Below are 23,085 nucleotides of genomic sequence, written 5' to 3'. Positions count from 1 at the left end.
ACCTCACCTTATATTACACTTTCCTGTCCTTGCAACACTCCAGCCACAATGGCCTTCTTTATGTGTCTTAAACATGCTTAACTTACTGCCTCCTTGGAACATTGCTCGTTCCCCTCCATCTCTGCATGGCTGAAAACTCTTTTTTTAGGTCTCACTTTCCGGACAACTGTATCTAAAGGAGCCCATAGTTAAAATTCACTAAGCAGGGCAAAAGGGTACAGTGATGACAAGCTCTTGTGGTACTTACATTCTAAATTGAGGGAATCAGAACCTGGTAAGGTACACCCTGTTACCCTGCTTTACAGCCTTCATAGCATTGATTGTACTCTGAAAAATATCTTACTTACTCATTTTTTTATTACGTCCATCTCCCTGGTTCAGTATACATTGGCAAAGGGAGATAGGACAGGACTCTTAGCTATCTTGCTCTGTACGGTACTTCTAGCCCTTATAATGGGGCCTAGCATACAGCTGGATCTCAATGAACTATATGAGTGAATATAGTTAACTATATGAGTGAATGTGCTTGCATATATTAAAAAATATAGGAGTAAATTACAGTTACAAAGGAAGAATCTGTTATAGATGAAAAGCTGTTTATATACTCTTCACCTCAATTATATCCTTCTAAACCTTGACCTCCAATCCCACCCCAACATTATGTTGATGTCAAGGGTTATTGGGCGCATTCATTACATTTGCCATCAGGGGAATGGACATCAGCCTAATTACCCTAAGGTGACATACACTTCCTAGAGGGCAACATACCTCTTTGCTTCCCGTAAAAAGTATGCTTTCAGGGTGGTGTTAAATGTAGATATTCCAGTGATGGGTTCTAATGGCATTTTCTTTGGTCTTTGACATGAGCAGTCATGACCTAGCCAGAACCAAAGAGACATAATGGAAAGACAAACACAACTTTGTGTAAGTGGAGGAAAACAAACACAGATTAGGGCACCTTCTCTGCACCCTATATGGACTAAGACAAACAACAATGAACCTGATTTAACAGTCTGATGCTGAACAAACTATTTTGTCCTTCATTACAGAAAGAATTTCCTCTTTCTGTAACATCTAGATAATCATGCTTATTCTTCCTGACTTCCTTGTGATAGGTGTATTATTTTGTATCACAATATTAGGCGCTGAGGTCTCTTGGGAATCATTTAATCCATATCCAAATGTGGAAACTGAGGCCAGGTGAGGTTAAGTGATTGACCCAAGCTCACAGCTAATTATTGGCAGGGCTGGAAATAGAGCTCAGATCTCAGGAACCTCAGGTTAGTGTTCTTTCTGCCTCACCATACTGAAACGTTTGCCCTGCTGTTTAGCTTCTTACAGGTGTATGCATTATCCTCAATTTAGCTCATACAACTCTTGAGGACAGTGATAATAAGTCCTCTCTCCCACAGTGCTTAATTGGTCACATATAAATAAATACTTATTGGGACTTCCCTGGTGGTCTGGCGGTGAAGACTCCATGCTCCCAATGCAGGGGGCCTGGGTTCGATCCTTGGTCAGGGAACTAGATCCTGCATGCCGCAACTAAAAGATCCCGCAAGCGGCAATGAAGATCCTGATTGCTGCAACTAAGATCTGGTGCAGCCAAATAAATAAATATTAAAAAATGTATTAAATGAAGGAATAGTCTGCCATCAGTCCACAATACCCGCCACCCCTCCCTGTTGTAATCGCCAGCAACTTTCCAGTTATCTCCCCTCATTCATCTGCACCTGCCTTTCTCTCCATGTGACCAGCTTTTCTTGGTAACTTTGACAAGCTCATAAATGGTCCACCTGACAACTCTGGCCACTCAGTTTCCTAAACTCCTCACCTCCAATGATCTTTTCCTCCACCCCACATTAGGTATCCATTCCCATGCTCGTATAACTCAAAACCTTGATTTTAAGCACTCCATTATTCGACCATTGCTTCCTGTCTCCTAGTTCACTTATTTTAATACCCGCACTCCAGCCACTCTCCAACCCCATCAGGAGCTCTGATCCTTTGGCCCCATCCATTTTTCACTGTCCTTCCTCTCCTCACTCTCTTCTTCATCCTGCTAGACTCCCTGGTCCACCACTGTCATCACTTCTTCGTGTACATCCACAACGCCCTTGCCATTTTCTTTCTCTATCATGCTTGCCCGGAAAAACTCCAGTCCTGGTTAAAGAACTCTATACTTTGTCCTTACACCCAAGCAGTGGAACAAACCTGGTTAAAACAGTCATAACTTGCTGTTTAAACTTATGATCATAAATTATAGGAGGGCCCTAGGCAGTGCCTGGTAACTCTTCATGTCCTTAGTCTACCCTCTCTCACTCTTCCAGATGCCCAGTCCTCAGTCTTACCTGATACTCTCACCTACTGATACTCTGGGAAGAAAACAAAACAAAACAAAAGAGAGCTAATAGCATCTTGTCCATAACCTTATCTTCTCTACTCTCCCAGCCTCCACGCCTTAAGATGGATGAGGTGTCTGTGCTCTTAATTAAGGCTAAATTTTCTGTTGAGACAATTCTCCACGTGTCTCACATTTCTTTTGTTTCAGGCTATCTTATCAAGGATGTTTGCAGAGTGAACGGCCTTGGAGATAGAGATAGTGTCTCCCTTTGGAACCAACATCAGGGATGCTTACTGTCCAGTGTAATAAAAATAATGTCTCTGTCTGGAGCAAAGGACAGGCATGTTTACTGCCCCATATGAAAGACCGAGGTTTGCTGAGTTCAGATTTCCTTACTTGTAATGCAACCCACTGAGTGTGCAGGTGTCACCTGGCTCTCTTCACACTGCTCTGTGGGAACTGAGGTTCAGGAAACTGACGCAAGAAAATTCTGATACTCTGGTTACCACTCTCGCTGTGAGAAATGAAGTCCTTTGTCTCTGACCCAGGAGTCTCATATTTTCTGCCAGCATCCATGAAATTGTGACAGGCTAACTTGTTAGCATGCAAGTAGGGTAAAGTCTCAGACACTTCAGAGTTCTTGACATGTTCTGATGCATCCTCTGAACCACATCTCATCCCCCCGTGCCTTCTCAAAGACTTTGCTCCCGCAGGCATCTGCTCTCTCCTTCGCCTGGTCAATTTCCCCCTTTCGACTGTGTCCCTCCTCAGCCTATACACAGGTAATAACTCCCATCTTAAAAGACAAAAACAACTTCCCTTTGGCTTCTCATTCCTCTCCATTTACTGCCCCACTTCTCTGCTGCCTTTTAAAACAAGACTACTTGAAAAAAATTGTCTGTACTCTTTTCCCCCACTTCTTCACTTCTCATTCCCTTCAGATTTTCAATGACACAAGTTTGCTGAAACCCTTCCTAAGGCTGTCAGCCAACTCCAGAGAGTCTAATCCAATGGTCAATTCTCATTTCTCTTTTTATTGGACTTAGCAGCACTCAACCAGGTGACTACTCTCTTACCTGAAATACATTGTTTTGATGTGTGTTTTCTTATCCCACTCAATCTCTTTTGCTGGCTCTTCCTACTGTACTGAGGTTATGTGATCTTTGTTCTTCATTCCATTAATACAGTATATTACATTAATTGATTTTCAGATGTTAAACTAACCTTGCATTCCTGAAGTAAATCCAACTTGGTCATGGTATATAATTTTTTTGAATGTTGAACTCGATTTGATATTTTGTTAAGGATTTTTGAATCTTTGTCCATGAAAGATCCGTCTGTAGTTTTTTTTTTTTTTTCTTTTCTTTTTTCTTGTGACAGATTTGTCTGCTATGGTATCAGGGTAACACTGGCCTCATAAAATAAGTTGGGAAGTGCTCTTTTTTGTCTTCTGAAAGCGTTTATGAAAGACTGGTATTATTTCTTCTTTAATTTATTTAATTTATTTTTATTTTTGGCTGTGTTGGCTCTTTGTTGCTGTGTGCGGGCTTTCTCTAGTTGTGGTGAGCAGGGGCTACCATTTGCTGCAGTGCACAGGCTTCTCATTGCAGTGGCTTCTCTTGTTGCGGAGCAGGGGTTCTAGGTGCTCGGGCTTCAGTAGTTGTGGCGCGCAGGTTCAGTAGTTGTGGCTTTTGGGCTCTAGAGCGCAGGCTTAGTAGTTGTGGCACACGGGCTTAGTTGCTCCACAGCATGTGGGATCTTTCTGGACCAGGGCTCGAACCCGTGTCCACTGCATTGGCAGGCAGATTCTTAACCACTGCGCCACCAGGGAAGCCCTATTTCTTCTTTAAACATTTGACAGAATTCATCAGTAAAGCCATCTGTGCCAGGGATTTTGTTTGTGAGATTTTAAATTCCTAATTCAGTATCTTTACTTGTAGGTTTAGTCAAATACTTTATATCTTCTAGAATTGGTTTTGTTTGTGTACTTCTAGAAATTTGTCCATTTCATCCAAGTCTTCTAATTTGTTGGCATTAAGCTGTCAATAACATTCCCTTATAATCCTTTTAATTTCTATAGGGTAGGTAGTAGTATCCTATTTTCTTTCCTGATTTTGATAATTAGTGCCTTCTCTTGTTTTCTTAGTCAGTCTAGTTAAGGGTTTGTCAATTTTGTTGATCCCTTCAAAGAAGCAAATTAAAATTTTTTTCTCTATTGTTTTTCTGCTATAACATTTATTATTTCATTCCTTCTGCTTGCTTTGGGTTTAGTTTGCTCTTTGTTTCCTAGTTGCTTCAGATGGAAGCTTAGATTTTTGATTTGAGACCTTTTTCCTTTTCTGATATAGGCATCTAAAGTTATACATTTCTAACCACTGCTTTAGATACATCCCATAACTTTTGATATGTTGTATATTTTTCATTCAGCCCAACTTATTTAAATTCCCTTGCAATTTCTTCTTTGACTTATGGGTTATCTAGAAGTTTGTTGTTTAATTTCCGAATATGTGGTGTTTTCTCAGATTTATTTGTTATGGATCTCTAATTTAATTTCATTGTGATCAGAGGACATACTTTGTATAATTTCAATATTCTTTATTTTACTTGTACTTATTTTGGTCTTCAGCATATGGTCTATCCTAGAAAATGTTTCATGAGCACTTGAAAAGAAATGTATATGTTGCAGTTATTGAGTGGAGTGTTCTATAAATAGTAGTTAAGACAAGTTGGTTGATAGTGTTGTTAAAGTCTTCTCTAGTTGTTCTATTAATTATTTAATGTAGGGTGTTAAAATCTATATTATTGATTGTCTATTTCTCCTTTCATTTCTGCTGGATTTTGTTTCATACATTTTGGGGTTTGGTTCCTAGCTGTATGTATGTATATATATACACACACACACATATATACACATATATATTTATTTATTTAAAAATATTATTTATTTATTTAATTTTTTATTATTGGCTGTGTTGGGTCTTAGTTGTGGCATGCGGGATATTTCTCGGTGGTGCACAGGCTCTTCATTGCAGTGTGTGGGCTTCTCTCTAATTGTGGCGTGCGGGCTTTTTTTTTCTCTTCTCTAGTTGTGGCATGCAGGCTCCAGAGCACATGGGCTGTGTAGTTTGCAGCACGCAGGCTCTAGTTGAGGTGCGTGAGCTCAGGAGTTGTGGAGCATGGGCTTAGTTGCCCCACGGCATGTGGGATCTTAGTTCCCTGACGAGGGATTGAAACCACATCCCTTGCATTGTAAGGTGGATTTTTTACCACTGGACCACCAGGGAAGTCCCTATATATTTATAATTGTTATATCATCTAGATGTTTTGACCTTTTATCAAAAATGTCTCCAGTAATATTTGTCTTAATTTTGTTTGATATTAATATAGCCACTCTAGGTCTCTTGTGGTTACTTTTTTTTCTTATTTTTTAAAAATTGAAGTATAGTTGATTTACAACGTTGTGTTAACTTCTTCAGTACAGCAAAGTGATTCAGTTATACATATATATATACATTCTGTTTATTTAATATTCTTTTCCATTATGGTTTATCACAGGATAATGAATATAGTTCTCTGTGGTATAAAGTAGGTCCTTGTTGTCTATCCAGTCCATATGTAATAGCTTACATCTGCTAACTCCAACCTCCTACTCCATCCTTCCCCCAACCCCCTCCCCCCTGGCAACCACAATTTTGTCCTCTATGTCTGTGAGTCTGTTTCTGTCTTGTAGATAGGTTCATTTGTGTCATATTTTCGATTCCACATATAAGTGATATCATATGGTATTTGTCTTCCTCTTTCTGACTTACTTCACTTAGTATAATAATCTCTAGGTCCATCCATGTTGCTGCAAATGGCATTATTTCATTCTCTTTTATGGCTGAGTAGTATTCCATTGTATATATGTACCATATCTTCTTTATCCATTCATCTGTCGATGGACATTTAGGTTGCTTCTATGTCTTGGCTATTGTGAATAGTGCTGCTATGAACATAGCGGTGCACGTATCTTTTTGAATTACCATTTTATCTGGATATATGCCCAGGAGTGGGATTGTTGGATCATATGGTAATTTTATTTTTAGTTTTCTGAGGAACCTCCATACTGTTTCCTATAGCAGTGGTAACAACTTACACTCTCTTTCAGTTATTTTTTGCATGCTGTATCTTTTCCATCCTTTACTTTCAATCTACTTATATCTTTGAATCCCAGGTGTGTCTCTTGCTGACCTGTAACACAGAGTTGGAGCTTGCTGTTCTATTCAGTCTGATAAAATCTGCCTTTTGAGTAGGGTGTTTAGTCCAATCACATTTAATGTACTTATTGATATAGTTAGAATTTCTTTAGCTATTTTGATAGTTGTTTTCTATATGTCTCATGTCTTTTTTATTCCAAGGAAGTAATGAAATCATGAAGTGCCAGTGTATTTGTAAACTACTTAATTTCTTGCTAAATAAAATATGTGAAATACAGAAAAACAGAAGGACTCATACATCTGTCACTCAGACATAACTTTATTTAATGTTGCAGTATATTTTCTTCCAGAGTTAAATTTTTTTTTCTATTCAGATATTTGCTTGCTTGATTTTTAAAAGAGCTTATATCATACCATTCATACAATTGCATATTTTTATCTCAGGCAGTCTATTATATGCATTTTCCATGTGTTTCAACTACAGAGGAGCAGTCATCAGCAGAGAGATAATTGAAGCAGTTAAGCAGAGACCCCCTTAGAAGAGCTTTTGACTCAATGAAATGGTTCTGAGGGCCCTGTTGTTGAAATAAGTGCCCTTGTCAAAGAACTGGACAGGTCCAAGGGTTGCTTTGGAAGACAAGATGTCTGAGCAGCACCTGTTGCATCATGAGTCTCAGTTATACTTGGTTCTTAGTTTCTTACTTTGTGAAATATAACAGAGGAAAGGCATTGTCTCCTGTATGTTTGGTAAAAATCACCAGTAAAATGGCTGGATTTAGTGTCTTGGAGAAGTGGTATGAACTATATATATATATATATATATATATATATATATATATTTTTTTTTTTTTTTTTTTTTTGCGGTACGCGGGCCTCTCACTGTTGTGGCCTCTCCCGCTGTGGAGCACGGTCTCTGGACGCGCACGCCCAGCGGCCACAGCTCACGGGCCCAGCCGCTCCGCGGCACGTGGGATCCTCCTGGACCGGGGCACGAACCCGTGTCCCCTGCATTGGCAGGCGGACTCTCAACCACTGCGCCACCAGGGAAGCCCTGAACTATATATTTTTTACTGTTGATTATGTGTGTGTACATGTGTGTTCATGTATAAATCTCACATGGTATCAAGCTTATTGATTTTATGGTATTCTAACGTTTTGTCTGCTTGTCTGTTAGTTTCTGATGGTGCAGTTGCCAACTTCTCTACATAGTTCCATCAAATTTTGCTTTATGTGGTTAAGTGCACACAAATTCATGAATGTATCGTGACTGTATATCTTCATGGGGGATAGTTTCTTTTATGATTCCTACAAATCACCTCTTTATCTCTATCAGTCCTTCTGGCCTTAAATTCTTATGCCTGATATTAATGTTATTAGACAAACAATTTGGGGGTTAGTATTTTCTTGGTATATAGTTTTCTTTAGTTGCCTTTCCCCAAACTTTTTGGTGATATTTTCTAACCATATATCTTACAAACAGCACATAGTTGGATTTCTTTTTTTAAAAATCCAGTCTGAATGTATTTGTTGTGTTGTTGTTGCTTTTTAATAGACAGGCCTAAACCATGTATATTTATTGTGATTAATAATATACTTGGACTTCTTTATACAATCTTATTTGAGTTTCCTATTTATCATAATTTTAGTTTGTTTTTCCTTTTCTTCTTTCTTGCCTGCTAATCTGGTAACTAACTCTTCTCTAGGTCATTTTTTTTTTTCTCTCTCCATAGGTTTGGAAGTCACAGATTCTATTTCTCTTATTTTGGCGAGTCTCCTATGTCTAATATATATACCACTAAGGGACTCTGTCATGTTCTAGGCTGTCATAATCTTTTTTTTTTTTTTTTTTTTTGCGGTACGCGGGCCTCTCACTGTTGTGGCCTCTCCTCTTGCGGAGCACAGGCTCCGGATGCACAGGCTCAGCGGCCATGGTTCACGGGCCTGAATGCTCCACGGCATGTGGGATCTTCCCAGACCGGGGCACGAACCCGTGTCCCCTGCATCGGCAGGCGGACCCTCAACCACTGCGCCACCAGGGAAGCCCTGTCATAATCTTTTAAATAGCCTTTCTATATTTGGGATAATTCCCTGGTCACAGATCCCTCTTCCCCTGTGTAAAACTGAGAACTCAAATTCCCTGCCTACCTTGCAGCTAGGATGCAGGCCTAGGACACTGGCTCTGCTAACCAGAAGCACGAGTGGAAATGTGAGGATGTGAGGATACAAGCTCTGCACGTGGCTCCCACTGTCCTGGTGCAGGTAGAGGCCAATATCCAGTTTGTGGAGGTGGCAGTGGCCGCAAGACTGATTTTCTGACACAGAATTGGCATTGATGCTGATGGCGGGAACAGATGAAGAGAAGTTGAGCTCCTGGCATTTGGTGTTTGATGGGAGCAGCAGCAGTTTCTTTATCACACCAGCTCTATTACATGGTTTAGGGCACTTTTTCTAGAAGCTCAGCCCACGCTTGTTTTTTCAGCTCTCCCAGTGACTCTGGGAGCTGTTGAAGATCGATTTAAGAAATTCTTGCTTGGATTTTGTTGTTTGCAACAAAAAACTTTAACCAACGTGATAGCTTGTCAAAGTCTAAAATTTAAGACTACCTCACTTCTTCTGAATAAAAAAAGTTGTCTTTAAGTCAGAACTCCTTTCTGTCATTATCTACCACATTTTTAAGGGCTAATAACTTAATTTCACCTGGTTTTAAAATTCCAAAATACGGGTACTTAAAAAAATACTACTGATTTAGATTAACCAAGATATTCACTGATTTATCTGTTTATTCTTCCTTCTCCCACTCACTTATTCCTTTTGGGTTCAACTTTTTTCTTGTTGGAGTATATTCTTTCGTATCTTTTTCAACAACCATCTGTGAGTCCTAAATTTTAAAAATGTGTTTATTTTATTCTTCCTCTTGAAAGATGGTTTAGCCAGGAATAGAATTCTAGTTTCTCAGGATGGACTCTCAATACACTGAAGATATTTCCCATTGTCTTCCATAGCCTATTGTTGCTAATAAACCTGCTAACAGGTTGACTGTCATTTCTTTTAAGATAACTTGACTTTCCTCAGTGGTAACTCTGAACATTTTATTGTGTTTGGTATTCTCTAATTTCACTTATGTATGGGTCTCAATTTAAAAAACATACTCTGCTTGAGCCTTAGCATCTTCCTTTGATCTGAAAACTCATTTTTCTTCCAGTCTGACAAATTCTCACGCATCATTTCAATGGAGATTGCTTCTCCTTCATACTCTATTTCCTCCCCTCCAGAAACTCTTTTATATGTATATGAGGTTTTCCAATTCTATGCTCTAGGTCTCTGAACATATCTTTGCTGCTTTGGCAGTTTATTATATGCATTTTCCATGTATTTCAGGCTCATCATAAAAACCATTTTATAATATAAGGATTATCTGGTTCAAAAGTCATCAATAGTTGTCTACTTCCTATCACATAAGCTGCTCTTTTGGCTTTCCAGGTCCTCATGCATCCAGGCCCCGTCATTGATTAGTTGGGTAACAATGGGCACACCCCTTCTTTGGACCCGTTTCCTAACCCAAAAAGGTTACTGAAAATCTTAAATGATGTAATGCATATAAGGTGCTGGCAAATGCCCACCAGGGTTGTAGCACAGTAAGTAAACTTCGGTGTGGCTGCCTAGCTCACAGCAATTACCCTGGTGGTCACATCTACATGACATCTTTCCTCCCACTGTTTTAAACATGAATTCTGAACGGAAGCTGTCATCAATTCTCCGACCTTGCTTCCTTGGTTGTAGTGATTGGCTGAGGCATGGGCACATGAGTCTAGCCTGATTAGTCATTCCTTGAGACTTTTAAAATTTGATGTTTCCTTCATGACTGCACAGTACTTAAGATGTGAGTTGAGCTGCTGGCTGCAGTAAGGGAGAATGAAAGTGACATTTAGAAAAGGGTGGGGCGATAAGGGTGGGACAGCGAGATTACCAATACCATTCAAGTTCCTGGCGTCATCAGCTTTGATGACATGGGACTTTTCAATACTACAGATTCCTTTAATATTTAAATATTATATATATATATATATATATAAAATATTTATATGCCAGAATAACCTTATAATAAAGATTTAAAAAATAGTATCAGAATTTGAATATGAATCTTATTTCATTTTATTGCTCAATGACATAGATTTCTTATTCCTATTTTTCAGAATGATTGTTACCCTCTCTCCAGCTATGGAAATGTAGTTGGTAATAATAACATTAAATTTGAATGGTTCTGCAGAGTTCCCACAGCGTTTCATATCATTATCTTATTTGATTGTGTGAGATGAGTAGGCCAGGTAATGTTATGCTTAGTTTTTACAGATAGTGAAATTAAGATGCAAATTAAATGGTGTTCAGGGTGGAGGAGGGTGAGAATCAAGCTGGATATTAAGCATTATCTATTGGGAGCTTGGAACCTTCTATCTGCAAGTTGTCAGGGATGGTGGCTTGTAAAAAATACTTTAATTAATGTTAATTAGAAAGAGCCCTGAAAACTTTCATTAGCTCAATCCTAAAACCTATTAAAATGCATACTTGGTCCACAATTTACATTCATACTCTCAAATGCACTTGTTCTCCCCAAAGTGAATCTTCCCCTTCTTCCTAATCAAGTTCCTGTTATGCTTTTAAATTCTAGAACTTTTAACTCAGAGGAGAGATTTTTGGGGGTGGGTTGGGGAAAGAGGGGGATGTTTTAATTCCTGGCTAGACATCCACAGTGCTTAATAGGCTTGTGTATGAATGAGGGTAAATTCTTACACTCCTGGACTAAGAACAGTGTATTGGACATAGCACCTGGGTAATTGTTTACAAAGGTGACTTGTGATCAAAAAGTACTCTAGCAATACTATCACAACACCTCTGTTGCAGAGAACTCAAGTGTTTTCACAATATTAACTCCTTCACCCTCACTGAACTGACAGGAGAGGCGGGGTGGGAAACAGTATTCCTATTTTATGTGCAGGAGTTGATGAAGTAAAGGGGAGAGAGGTACTGAGGATGCAAAGCAAGAGCAGTCTGGCTTCATCATGAGTGTTACCTCACAGCTGCGAGAATCCATTTTAATTTGAAAATACAATTTATGATGAATGTCATTTTAGATAATTGTTTCTATAGAATCAAGTCTTTGGTATGCCAAAGAATATTGGAAGGATCATGCTATTAGTCAGCAGTGTTTTTCATGTTGCACTCTGATATTTTCATTTTTTATGGGGCTAAAAGAAGCTTTTTGTTATAAGTGCAGCACTATAAGACACTGACAGTCCTGGCATAGGTCCCCTTTTCTCCCGACTGCCATTAGACCCAAATCGATCCTCTAAATAAAGTCTGTCCCAAGAGACACAATTGATGTAGGGAATGGGGAACTTTTTAAAACCAAGCCTGACGTCACACATTCGTGTTCTAACCATCTGTACCTTTTATTAACCAAGGGCTGGAGTCGCCCGGGCGGACAGACACAGGCGCACAGCAGTCTTCTCCCACACAAGCCTGGAATGGCAACAGTGTGCTGCTGCCTAAGAAAGAAAAGCCGTTTCAGAGCTGTGGGGTGGCGTGGGGGCGTGTGTAGCAGGGGAGTCATTCCTCTCCTCCTCCATCCAAGGATGCTATTTATTGGCAATCCAACACATCTTTTTTTTTTTAAAAATTGATTTCTCTCGAGTGGGAGGCAAAACCCTTCAGATGCAAATGAAGAAAGGGGGGAAAATGCAAGCCAGGCAGGAGGATTTGGGGAGAGAACCACAGCCTTGCTTCGGTTTGGAACCGCGGGTAGAGAAAGGCTCAGGCGTCCACGCCAGTTTGGCTGCGAAGGTGCTGCCTTCCTGCCCAGAATGCCAGCATCGCCCTCCTCCCCCACGGCTGCTGCCCGCGGGAGGACGGCCCCCCCCCCAGACGTCCCCTCTAACCTCCTCAGGTCCGGAGGGGCGCGTGCCAGAGAGAAAAGAGGCGCTCTTTCTCCTTAGACAACGTGCCAGACTCCGCCAGTTCACGCTCCCCCTCCCCCTCCCTCCGGCCCTGCCCTCCTGCCCGCCCCCCAACCCCCGGGAGGACAGCCGCTTCCCGGTGACCATCTCTCACCCCACTCCCTTGGCTCTTGCATCCTGCGGAAGCCCAGGGGCGAATCCTCACTCCCCCTCCACGTGCAAGTCCTGTTCGCCACCCTCCCCTCGCCGCTCCCAGGAAGGCAGCAGCCCCCAGGTGCCCACCTCTCACCCCCTTTCCGGCCCCTCACCCAGCCCCTGCAGTCTCCTCCGGCTTTGGGGAACGTTCTGCACGCTCCCTCCACGTGCGAGCCCCTGGCAGTTACCCGTCTCTTCCCAGGACCCGCACCTCAAGCCCGGGCTCCTCCCACCTCGCCCAGGGCGCGCGCCCAGGGCACCTGGCCGCCCCTCCCCCGGCTCCACTCCCTCGCTCGCCCCCGCCCAGTGCGCCCGGCTCCGCGCCCACCCTCACCGCTTCCTCCCCCGCCCTTGCCCATCCGGGAGGCGGGACCCGAGCGAGCGCGGCGGCGTGGCCAATGGGCGCTCTTCTTACTCTGGCCTCTCCCCCGCGCGGCCGCCAATCGCGGCGGGCGGTGGTGGTAATATTGTGGAGTGGAGTTTGGATGCCGCGGCTGCCGCGGGCTGGAGCGGGGCGGCCGCGGGGGCTGCCCGGCTGTCTCGGGAAGGGGGCGTGAGGCGGCAGCGGCTGCGGAGACAGCGGAGGGAAAAAGGAAGGAGGAGGGCGGGGAGTCCTCGAGGAGGAGGTGGGATCCTCCGGTTCCTCACCTCTCGGCAGCGGAGGGCGGCAGGGAGGCGGCGCCGCCCCCTGCCCGCGGACTCCTTAGCTCACTGCCGCCGACCCGTCGCCTCCGGGCGCAGGCGAAGCTCCTGGGGCGGGAGCGGTGGCAGGGCGGCGCCGACCGCCATGGCGTTCCTCAAACTCCGCGACCAGGTAGGCGAGGGGCGGCAGGCCCGGGGGTGGGAGGGAAGGCGGGAGGAAGGGGGGGGCCGGCGGTGTGGGCCGCTGGGCGCCCGCTCGGCTGGGCGGTGCGAGGGAGGCGGGGGCACCTCGGGGGTCGCGGCGGCCCGCCTGTCAGCGCAGCCTGGCCGGGGGATCCCACGTGCCGCCTCCGGCCGCCGCCGCCGGAGGGGCGGGTCCGTGCTCGCGCCGGGCGCCCGCGTCCGGGTCCGCGCCTCCTCTCCAGGTGAGGCCGGGGCCTAACAGGTGGCTTCCCGCAGCCAGGCGGGGCGCTGCCGGCGGCCGTGACCGAGGGTCACGACCTTGCTGGCTTGTTGGCGTCGCCGGCTAGTTCGAGGCCGACTCTCTGGGTCAAAGGAGATTTTGCTCAGGGAGTAGTTATTCAACGTGCAAGTTCCCACACTTGTTTTCTTCTGACATCTTGTGCACCATCTTGGTTACTTTTCTTGACTCAGGAAGAGCTGATACAAGAATACCTGAAGTGCGGTAAACTGTCATGACTCTTGGATTGAGGAAATATTTTGTGTCTAGGAACGAAATCGCAACTGTATCAGAATTACTTGTACACCTGAAAACGTGGAACGATGGGCAACAAGGCTTTCAGGAGATGCAAAGGTTTCCAAACACCTGAATCTCTCCTTGAAGGAAAAGGGAAGTTAACGTGTGAAATATACCGAATCGCAGTAGACTCCTTAGTGCTGAGAATTTATCCTTGCCATTTGTTTTTCTGAACAGAAGATAGTGAACAGATTTGAAGGGAAGGTAATTGCATGTATTGGGAAACTATTCCGAAAGTGAGTACCCCTTTTGAAAAACAGTGGGGTTAAAACTTGAGGTATATTTTTCAATGTTGTCTCTTAGTGAATATTGTACCTTAAATTCTGAATCTAAGTAGTGTCATTTCATAAGTGGCTTTTCTGTTTAGGCTGATGGCTGAACTTGTGTATCATTTGGTATCAGGAAGTTTTTAGTTGGTGTTAACATCATCAGGACATGATACTTTGAAAAACTCTAGTGTTTAGTCAAGTTTATACTTTGTATTTCAAATTGTGGAACTGCATTGTCCAGTATGATAGCCACTAGCCACATGTGGCAACTTAAATTTAAATCAACTTTAATTTTATTATTTATTTATTTTTGGCTGCGTTGTGTCTCTGTTGCTGTGTGCCTGCTTTTCTAGTTGCGGCGAGCGGGGGCTGCTCTTCATTGCGGTGCACGGGCTTCTCATTGCAGTGGCTTTTTTTTGTTGCGGAGCACGGGCTCTAGGTGTGCGGGCTTCAGTAGTTGTGGCTCTTGGGTTCTAGAGCACATGCTCAGTAGTTGTGCACGGGCTGAGTTGCTCCTTGGCATGTGGGATCTTCCCGGACCAGGGCTCGAACCCGTGTCCCCTGCATTGGCAGGCGGATTCTTAACCACTGCACCACCAGGGAAGTCCCTAATTAACTTTAATTTTAAATAAAATAAATTCAGTTCTTCATTCCTGCTAGCCACATTTCAGGTGCTCCGTAGCCCCACGTGGCTCTTGATTATGGTATTGGACAATACAGGTGTGGAGCATATGTATCATCAGAAACTTCTGTGGGGCAGCACTATTAAAGAATAACAGGTAAAGCATAAACCAATTCCTGTACAGTTAACGCACGTTGTACTCTTAATGGTGTGTAACTCAAGATCCAGGGTCTCCACTAATCTTTACCAATCTCATGGCACCTTGGGGTTCCATAACTTATAGTTGAGGTAACAGTTTTTGTTTTGTTTCTCGTCTTACACTTTTGAAGAAAGTTATTTGGATTATGTGTGCTAGAAATTTGGTGAACTTTTGGGAGAGCATCTCATTTTATTCACCATCAGGTTTAAACAGAAACAGGATTGTATTTTCAGTTGGACATAAAAAACAATTGCACCTTTGCATTTGTGTATTTAGGAATTGCAGTTGTGAAACAATTGTGATGCTACTCCAGTTTTATATAATATCTACTAATACTTGGTGGTAAAGATGGTATGTAAAATGTCACCTGTAAACTTGAAGGTATTTGGGCAAGTTAATGAAGTGGCATGGCTGGGGGTGCGGGGTGGGGAAAGAACCTTGGGGTTTACCTCTAATAAAGTACTAAGGAATTGGCTCATTTGGTCTTTCTTTTGGAAGACATGTAGAAATGAGTTTGTTTTTGCCTGGAAGAGAATAGCTGCTTTTAGAAGTCATTTTATGTGTTGATATTTTATTAGCTGTTAAAAGCGATGGTACAAATGAAATGGAATGCAAATACTATTTTAACCTTCCCATCTACAGGACAGGCAGTTCAGCTAGACGAATTATTTTATTTGGAGGAAAGGAGATCTGTTTAAGTACACAGAATTTTAAAGCTGAAAGGTAGTTGACATAGCATTTAGTTCAGTCCTCATTTACACTTGAGCTAGGAGGTAGTAGAATCTACTTTTCTGTGTTATTTCCATGTACACCTTGTATTTTGCTTTTTTCCATCTTTGTAAATACAGTCTATTGCGTAGAAGCTAAACGTGGGTAGGGGTTGCTTTTCTTTGTGCACATAAGCATCAGGGGGGTTCTAGATGGTTTAAACATAAAATCAGTGAGTAAATAAAGCAGTTTGTTTTCATATCCAATCAATGACAATGAGTAAGATAGCTTTCCCTCATTTTGTGCCAACACCAGTATGGGGGTAAGAAGTTACTACTGTGCTATTTTCTGTTAGTAGGTGAAAATAACTTTCAATTGTAAATGAAATGAAAAGAATTTGTTTCCCGTTTGTAGGAAACATCCCTGGATTTTTTTCCCCCCACATAAAAGTGTTTTATAAGAGCACGAATCTGTAACAGTTGCAGGGTTTTATTCAACAGGTGTCACTGTCAGGTTTTTTCTCTTTGCAGTTACTAAAAATGTAATCATACATGGTTACATTTAAAATTTATTTTCCGGCTTTATTGAGATATTATTGATATATAACATATGTAAGTTTAAGGTGTATAGCTTTGATTTTATACATGTATATATTGTGAAATGCTTACCACAGTAAGTTAACACTTCCATCCCCTCATGTAATTACCATTCGTGTGTGTGTGTATGTGTGTGGAGATAACATTTAAGATCTACTTCTCTTAGCAGCTTTCAATTATGTATATATAATAGAGCATTGTTAGTTATAGTCACCATGCTGTACATTAGATCCCCAGATCTACTCATTTTATAGCTGGAAATTTGTACCCTTAGACCAATTACAGGCTTACATTTTATCAGCAGTGATTCATAGTATGCCCTACTAAGAAAGGTAGATGGTCTTTGTTTGGTTCAGGGGTAACAAACTCACAACTGGGGAGCTAAATGGCAGCTGATACTTGGCTTCAGTATCTAGGACACAATAGGGAGTGATGGGGATCATGGCAAATAGCAGGTATGTTAGCTGCTGCTCGCTCCAGGCCATTGTTTCTGTGCAGGTGTGCCTAGTATTTTTAGAACTCCAGTTTTTTGTAGGAAGCCAGAAACACAGATTCTTATGAAAAATTTCTATTTATAAGTGTTGGCAGGTTGGTAGATAACATTGAGAAAAATTCAAAGCTGTGGTTTTAAAAAGGGGGACCAGTTTATAACCACTAGTTTAGATCAGCTTGAGGAAACAAACTATTATAAAATTAGATTCCTATTAAAAAACAGTTTTCTCTGAGATAAAATAGCCAAAATGGTCATAAACTTAAAAAAAATTGAGATATAATTTGCATACCATGAAATTCACCCTTTTAAAATGTTCAGTAGTTTTTAGTATATTCACAAAATTGTACAACCATTACCACTGTCTAATTCCAGAATATTTTCATCGCTCCAAAAAGCCATTAGCCAGACTTCCCTGGTGGCGCAGTGGTTAAGAATCCACCTGTCAATGCAGGGGACCCAGGTTCGAGCCCTGGTCCGGGAAGATCCCACATGCCCTAGAGGAACTAAGCCGTGCGCCACAACTACGGAGCCTGTGCTCTAGAGCCCACACTCCGCAACAAGAGAAGCCACCGCAATGAGAAGCCCGCGCGCAGCACTGAAGACCCAGTGCAGCCAAGAATAAATTAAAAAATAAAAAGAAAAAGTCTTTAAAAAAGCCATTAGCAGTCACTCCTTGTTCTCCCCTCCTCCTACCTCCTGGCAGTCACTAATCTACTTTCTATCTCTATGAATTTGCCTGTTATATTTCATATAAATGAAATCATACAATATGTGGCCTTTTATGTCTGACTTATTTCACTTGGCATAATACTTTTAGCATGAATCAATTAGAAATTTTATATCATGTTTAAGACTTTCTAAAAAAGTTTCTATACTTTTATGCTGTTTTATTGCCTCTGGTAGTGTGCATATGTATAGTCTGGATGTTGTTCTTTTCTGTTTTCTGAGTTGGTTTTATAACTCAAGTTAAACTTTGTTTGCAGTAGTGCTAAAGGGTAATAGTTTTCACATTTGGATTATTTTTGTGTTGGAGCATCTTTGTGTTCCCTCCTGGGTTAATGGTCATTAGGTAAGAATTCTTGATATATTGAAGGTTTGTTGTTTTTGGGTTTTTTGTTGTTGTTGTTGTTTTGTTTTTTGCGGTACGTGGGCCTCTCACTGTTGTGGCCTTTCCTGTTTCGGAGCACAGGCTCCGGACGCGCAGGCTCAGCGGCCATGGCTCACGGGCCCAGCTGCTCCGCGGCATGTGGGATCTTCCCGGACCAGGGCATGAACCCGTGTCCCCTGCATTGGCAGGCGGACTCTCAACCACTGCGCCACCAGGGAAACCCATGGTTTTTTTTTTTTTGAACAAAGTTGGCATATCAACGAGTAGATATTGTGTGGATGAGAATAAATCACTGTTTCAGATAGTAAGTTCTCACTTGTCAAGCATTCACTAAGTAAGGGTAGAGCATTATTTGACTTTTCAGTAGGAAAAAAAACTAGATGATCCTTGAAAAATCTTATAATTGGGGATACAGAATGTATGAAATGCCCGAAAAACACTGATGCCCATATGTTCAGGTATTCCATATCGAATGTCTCTTTGCTTTGTGTTGGAGATTGTGGGGGACACAGGGTGCAGTAGCTACCATCTCTGCTCCTAAGAATCTTATTGGCTAGAAAATGAGCAAAGACATGCATTAATAAATGCACAGCGTCTGAGATACTTCACATGAAAAGGTTTATAGAAGTTGAGGAAAAACATGGAGCATATTCTTTGGAAATGTAGCTAATATATAATTCAGAAATAAGTGTGTTCTATGTTTCTTGACTTTTTTTTGAATACTTTGTATAATACAGTGTAGAACATGGAGTGCTCCATAAGAGATGGAGATAACATGATTCCGAATTCAGAAAGGATCAGATGATCTGATTGTAGGCAGAGGGAAACCCTCATGGCAAGGGAGGTATTTTAGGTCCACAGAAAGGGTTTGTTGAGAGCAAACATTTGGGCAGGAAAGCAACAAGAGGGAACCCAGAAGGCAAGCCAGAAAAAGAGCATGGTATATTTCTGTTGAGATAGTTAGGAGATAGACCCGATTGGTGGGTGTAGTTGGAAAGGACTGGAGATAGATTAGTTGAATTAACAGTGACTACATTATGAAGTACTTGGAATACAAGAAGTTTGGATGGATCGGTAGGTGATGGGAAGTCTAAGCTAGGCTGTGAAGAGCTTCAGGGAGAATGTGCATATATGTACTTTTCTCAAGAGGGTTCATAGTTTTATTAGATCTTCTGAGGGGCCCATGACACCCCAAAGTTAAATAACCGCTACATTACAGGTTTTAGAAGAGTAGATTATAAAAGACAAATAGGGACGCCCAAGACTGGTTAGGTGGCTACTGCTGTAATTCAGAACATATGTAAAACCTTTTAATTTAATATAAACGGAGTATATTAATTACTAAGCCAAAGTTTGACTGGAAATGAGTACATCTTTAAAGGATCCTTATAACTGTAATAATGACTCACTTATGCATACAATTATGTCTTATATTCATATAACAACTGATAATTTTTTTGTTGCATAGTCCCACTAGGGTCAATCACACATTAAAATGCAATTGAACATTGATTATGGTAGTGAAAAAAAAGCAGATAATCCAAGTAGTTAGGTTTGGGTTGTATTAGGTTTTTCGGCATTTTATTTCCTTTTCGTTTTTCTAGTCTAATGTAAAATTCATATACCTGGGCTAGACTGAGATGCCCCTGGAAGGTGTTCTGTGCCTGGAAAAAATAGGTTAGGATTAAGCCTTTTTGTTCTGGATAATGTATCCTGTGGACAGTTCACATCAAGCCAATCACTGAGTAATACTTCTAATTTAAAATGAAAATTAATGAAATCTCCAGTTATTTAAACCAATAATGTTTTAAAGTGTTACAGTATATTGTACACGATGATTAAAGTTCTCAAGTACTTAGGTTTGATTTCTACTCCTGTCCCTAGCCCCAGTTCTTTGTTATACTATTAAGGGATTCATCTACCTTCCTTATGTGATACTGATTTTAAGAAAAGTTGCCAGGATTCTTTGTGTATACTGGTTGTCATACAAAGCAAACTCCAGATAGAATTACTACTCCCACAGCTAAAGTTCACTTTTGCGCAGTAAATTTAAGTTCAGATTCTTAATTGGTGATGGTTTCATCTTTGATTTATTATAAAGTTAAAGGTTATGTCTTTTCTATTCTTGCGGATTTAAGGTCACAGATAATATTAAAGCATGCAGCACAGGACAAGATGTTTAAAAAGGGAAATTAGGAAGCAGTTGTTTCTGACACAAATGCTTGTTCTGGAAGCCTAGAATGCAAGTTATTACAGTTGAACACTACATTTAAAAAAAATAAATTATTTATTTTTGGCTGCATTGGATCTTTTTTGGTATGTGCTGGCTTTCTCTAGTTGTGGTGAGCGGGGGCTGCTCTTCGTTGCCGTGCGCGGGCTTCTCATTGCAGTGGCTTCTCGTTGCGGAGCACAGGCTCTAGGCTCACGGGCTTCAGTAGTTGCGGCACGTGGGCTCCAGTAGTTGTGGCTTAAGGGCTCTAGAGCGCAGGCTCAGTAGTTGTGGCGCACGGGCTTAGCTGCTCCACGGCATGTGGGATCTTCCCGGACCAGGGCTCAAACCCGTGTCCCCTGCATTGGCAGGTGGATTCTTAACCACTGTGCCACCAGGGAAGTCCACTCTTTTCCTTTTGAGGGAACTCTTGGATTAAAAATGATGAAAGTCAGAAAGGGCCTACTTAGCTATCTTTAGCATTGTATTTTTATTGGTCTAAATTAATTAGGATAAAATCAGATAATTCAAACAGGACTTTGAAAGATTTTATATATGTGTGTAGTGTGGATGTGTATGTAGATGGGTAAACAAAAGGCATCTATGTTGGATAGTTCTCTGAATGGTGAGAGGTTTCCCCCACTTTTTGACAGCTTATATGCTAGGTGGTGTATAGTTCCAAGAGTGCCAGATTGGGTCATGCCAAGAGTGAGAATAGTGTCCCTGGGAGAACTTTATAAACAGCAAGGCAAGTGACATTCACATCCTGGAGAAATGGAGTTAGTTGGACTTCAGAGTTAACAACAGCTGGCTTTTAAGGGATGTAAAAGCAAACTGCAGCATGAAGGGTGGGCAGTGGAGTTGAAGCCAGCTGAACAGATTGGAACAGCAGGTGTAGTATTAGTCACACAGAGCCAGTAAGTAGCCTAATCCAAGGTATAGGCAGGTAGTTAGCAACCAGCACGTCTGTTAGTTGAATGATTCAAATAGGTCTGGAATCAAGAGACTTTAGTAGACGAGGGCTGGGGGCTGTAACCTTGCAGACATTCTCATTTGATACTGTAGCGGGGACAACAGAGGGAACGTGGTGGGAGTATTTCCCAACTTAGAAACTAGTCCGCAATTGTAAATGGAAAGACGACACAGGTGTATTATAGAAATGCTTTGGAAGATTGTGTATATGTTAAATAATGGTTAATCCACCTTGCTATTTTAAAGAAACTGTGAATTATTTTAAATAGCTTCTTAATAAAACAACTTATTTTTAATCTTTTATCATAAAGCTGAATCTCTGTATATCATTTTCACATAAATTTAGATGTACCGACTTGATTGTGTAACTATTACAAATGATCAGCAATACATGGATTATTTTGTATGTTCTGATGTATTACTGGTTTAGAACCTTCTGTGTTTTGGCTATTGAATTATTGCTTTTAAAATGTTGCTAATCAACCTGTGTGTATTTTCTTTCCTTACTAGCAATGTTCCACCTACCTATGACTCCAGATTCTATTATACTCAAAAGAACTCCTTACCGGCTCACTTTCTAGTTTCCTCAAAGTCTTGGAGCCACAGTTTTGAACTTGGAATTCCTTTTCTCTGACCATAACTTCTTTCATCGTTGGTTGTCCCGTCTTTTTACCCACAATGAAGTTGAGCTTTGCTGTTTTGGAACCTACTTCACCTAGTTGGTTAAGTTCAATTTGGCCACAAACTGACCTCTTGAGAAGTCTTGAGCTCTTAATTCAAGCAGTATTGGCTAGGGTAGTGTTTTCTGAAGTGTGGGACAGCTTTTCCTACTGGTGTGTTTCTTGAGATTTTACGGGGTGACCTGTCTACTTGGACTTCCAGGTGTTGACCCACATTTCCTTGCTTCTAGTTTACTCAAGACCATAGCCTGGTGTCCTGCTTCAGTCTCACTTTCCTCTGGCCTGTTTGAGGGTTTCCCAGCTCACTTCATTGTACCCTTTCGTATTAACCATCCCTACTCAGCTTTCATCTCTGTTTTTCCACCTCAGCTCCTTTCTTAATCCTTTGCCACCCTCAGTTCCTAACTTACACACACCTCAGTCTCTTCCCCTTCATCTCGGTCTGCTGCCTCTTGGAATTTGTCCTTCCTTTGCGTTCCCACCCCTTCTCAGGCTGTGCTGTCTTCTCAGCAGGCCTTGAGTCTCGGTGGGCACTTTACCCACAGTTCCTCCCGTTGGCGCTGTTAATGTCAGTCTTACATTCTTATCCTCTACCTTTTCTACTCTTGTCTGTAGCCCCAGTGTTACCCTCTCAGGTTATGCCTTCATTCTATCCTGTGGCTTTGTTGGGCAAAAGAAGCAAATGACTTAAAGAAAAGGTTAAGTAAATATTAGTAGATGTCATTCATAGATATGGAAAACAATTATGGTAGTCTTAATTGAATGTCTGGAATGCTGGAACATATACTTTTAATTCTGGCTCATTTATTTATTCCCTCTGTGACCTTGGGCAAGTTATTTCACTTAAGTTTGTGTTTCCTCGCCTAGAAAAGGGTGGTAGTTGTGTCTAGCTCGCTGAATTGTTGAATTAAATGAGAGTGTGTAAAACCCCTGGCACATAGTTGGCACTTGATAAATGGCAGCCACTATTGTATTGAAATACTTTGGCTTGGGACTTAGCTCTTCCACTTTCTTACTGTATGACCTTGGGCAAAGAAACTAAATCTGAGCTGGAATTTGTTTTTAACATCTTTTTTGAGATATAATTCACAAAACCTGTACATTAAAATAATTTAATAATGTATAAATTAAATAATGTACAATT

The 23,085-nt window shown here is 41.6% G+C and overlaps 1 protein-coding gene across 2 annotated transcripts in view; it reads left to right on the top strand.

Moving 5' to 3' along the window:
• The first annotated feature begins 13,160 nt into the window (after positions 1-13,160).
• The window catches only part of ANKRD28 (ankyrin repeat domain 28), a 170,122-nt gene continuing 160,197 nt past the window's right edge, over positions 13,161-23,085 (top strand). For both annotated transcript variants that reach the window (XM_081235948.1, XM_081235947.1), the window contains exon 1: positions 13,161-13,500. In XM_081235948.1, coding sequence (XP_081092074.1) covers positions 13,474-13,500 — 27 coding nt within the window. In that variant the 5' untranslated portion in view covers positions 13,161-13,473. The remainder of the gene's footprint in view (positions 13,501-23,085) is intronic.

The sequence above is a fragment of the Mesoplodon bidens genome (assembly GCF_964165515.1).
Source record: "Mesoplodon bidens genome assembly, chromosome: 5".
Taxonomy (NCBI): domain Eukaryota; kingdom Metazoa; phylum Chordata; class Mammalia; order Artiodactyla; family Ziphiidae; genus Mesoplodon; species Mesoplodon bidens.
Note: the sequence above shows the minus strand (reverse complement) of the source record. Positions and strands in the feature narration are given on the sequence as shown.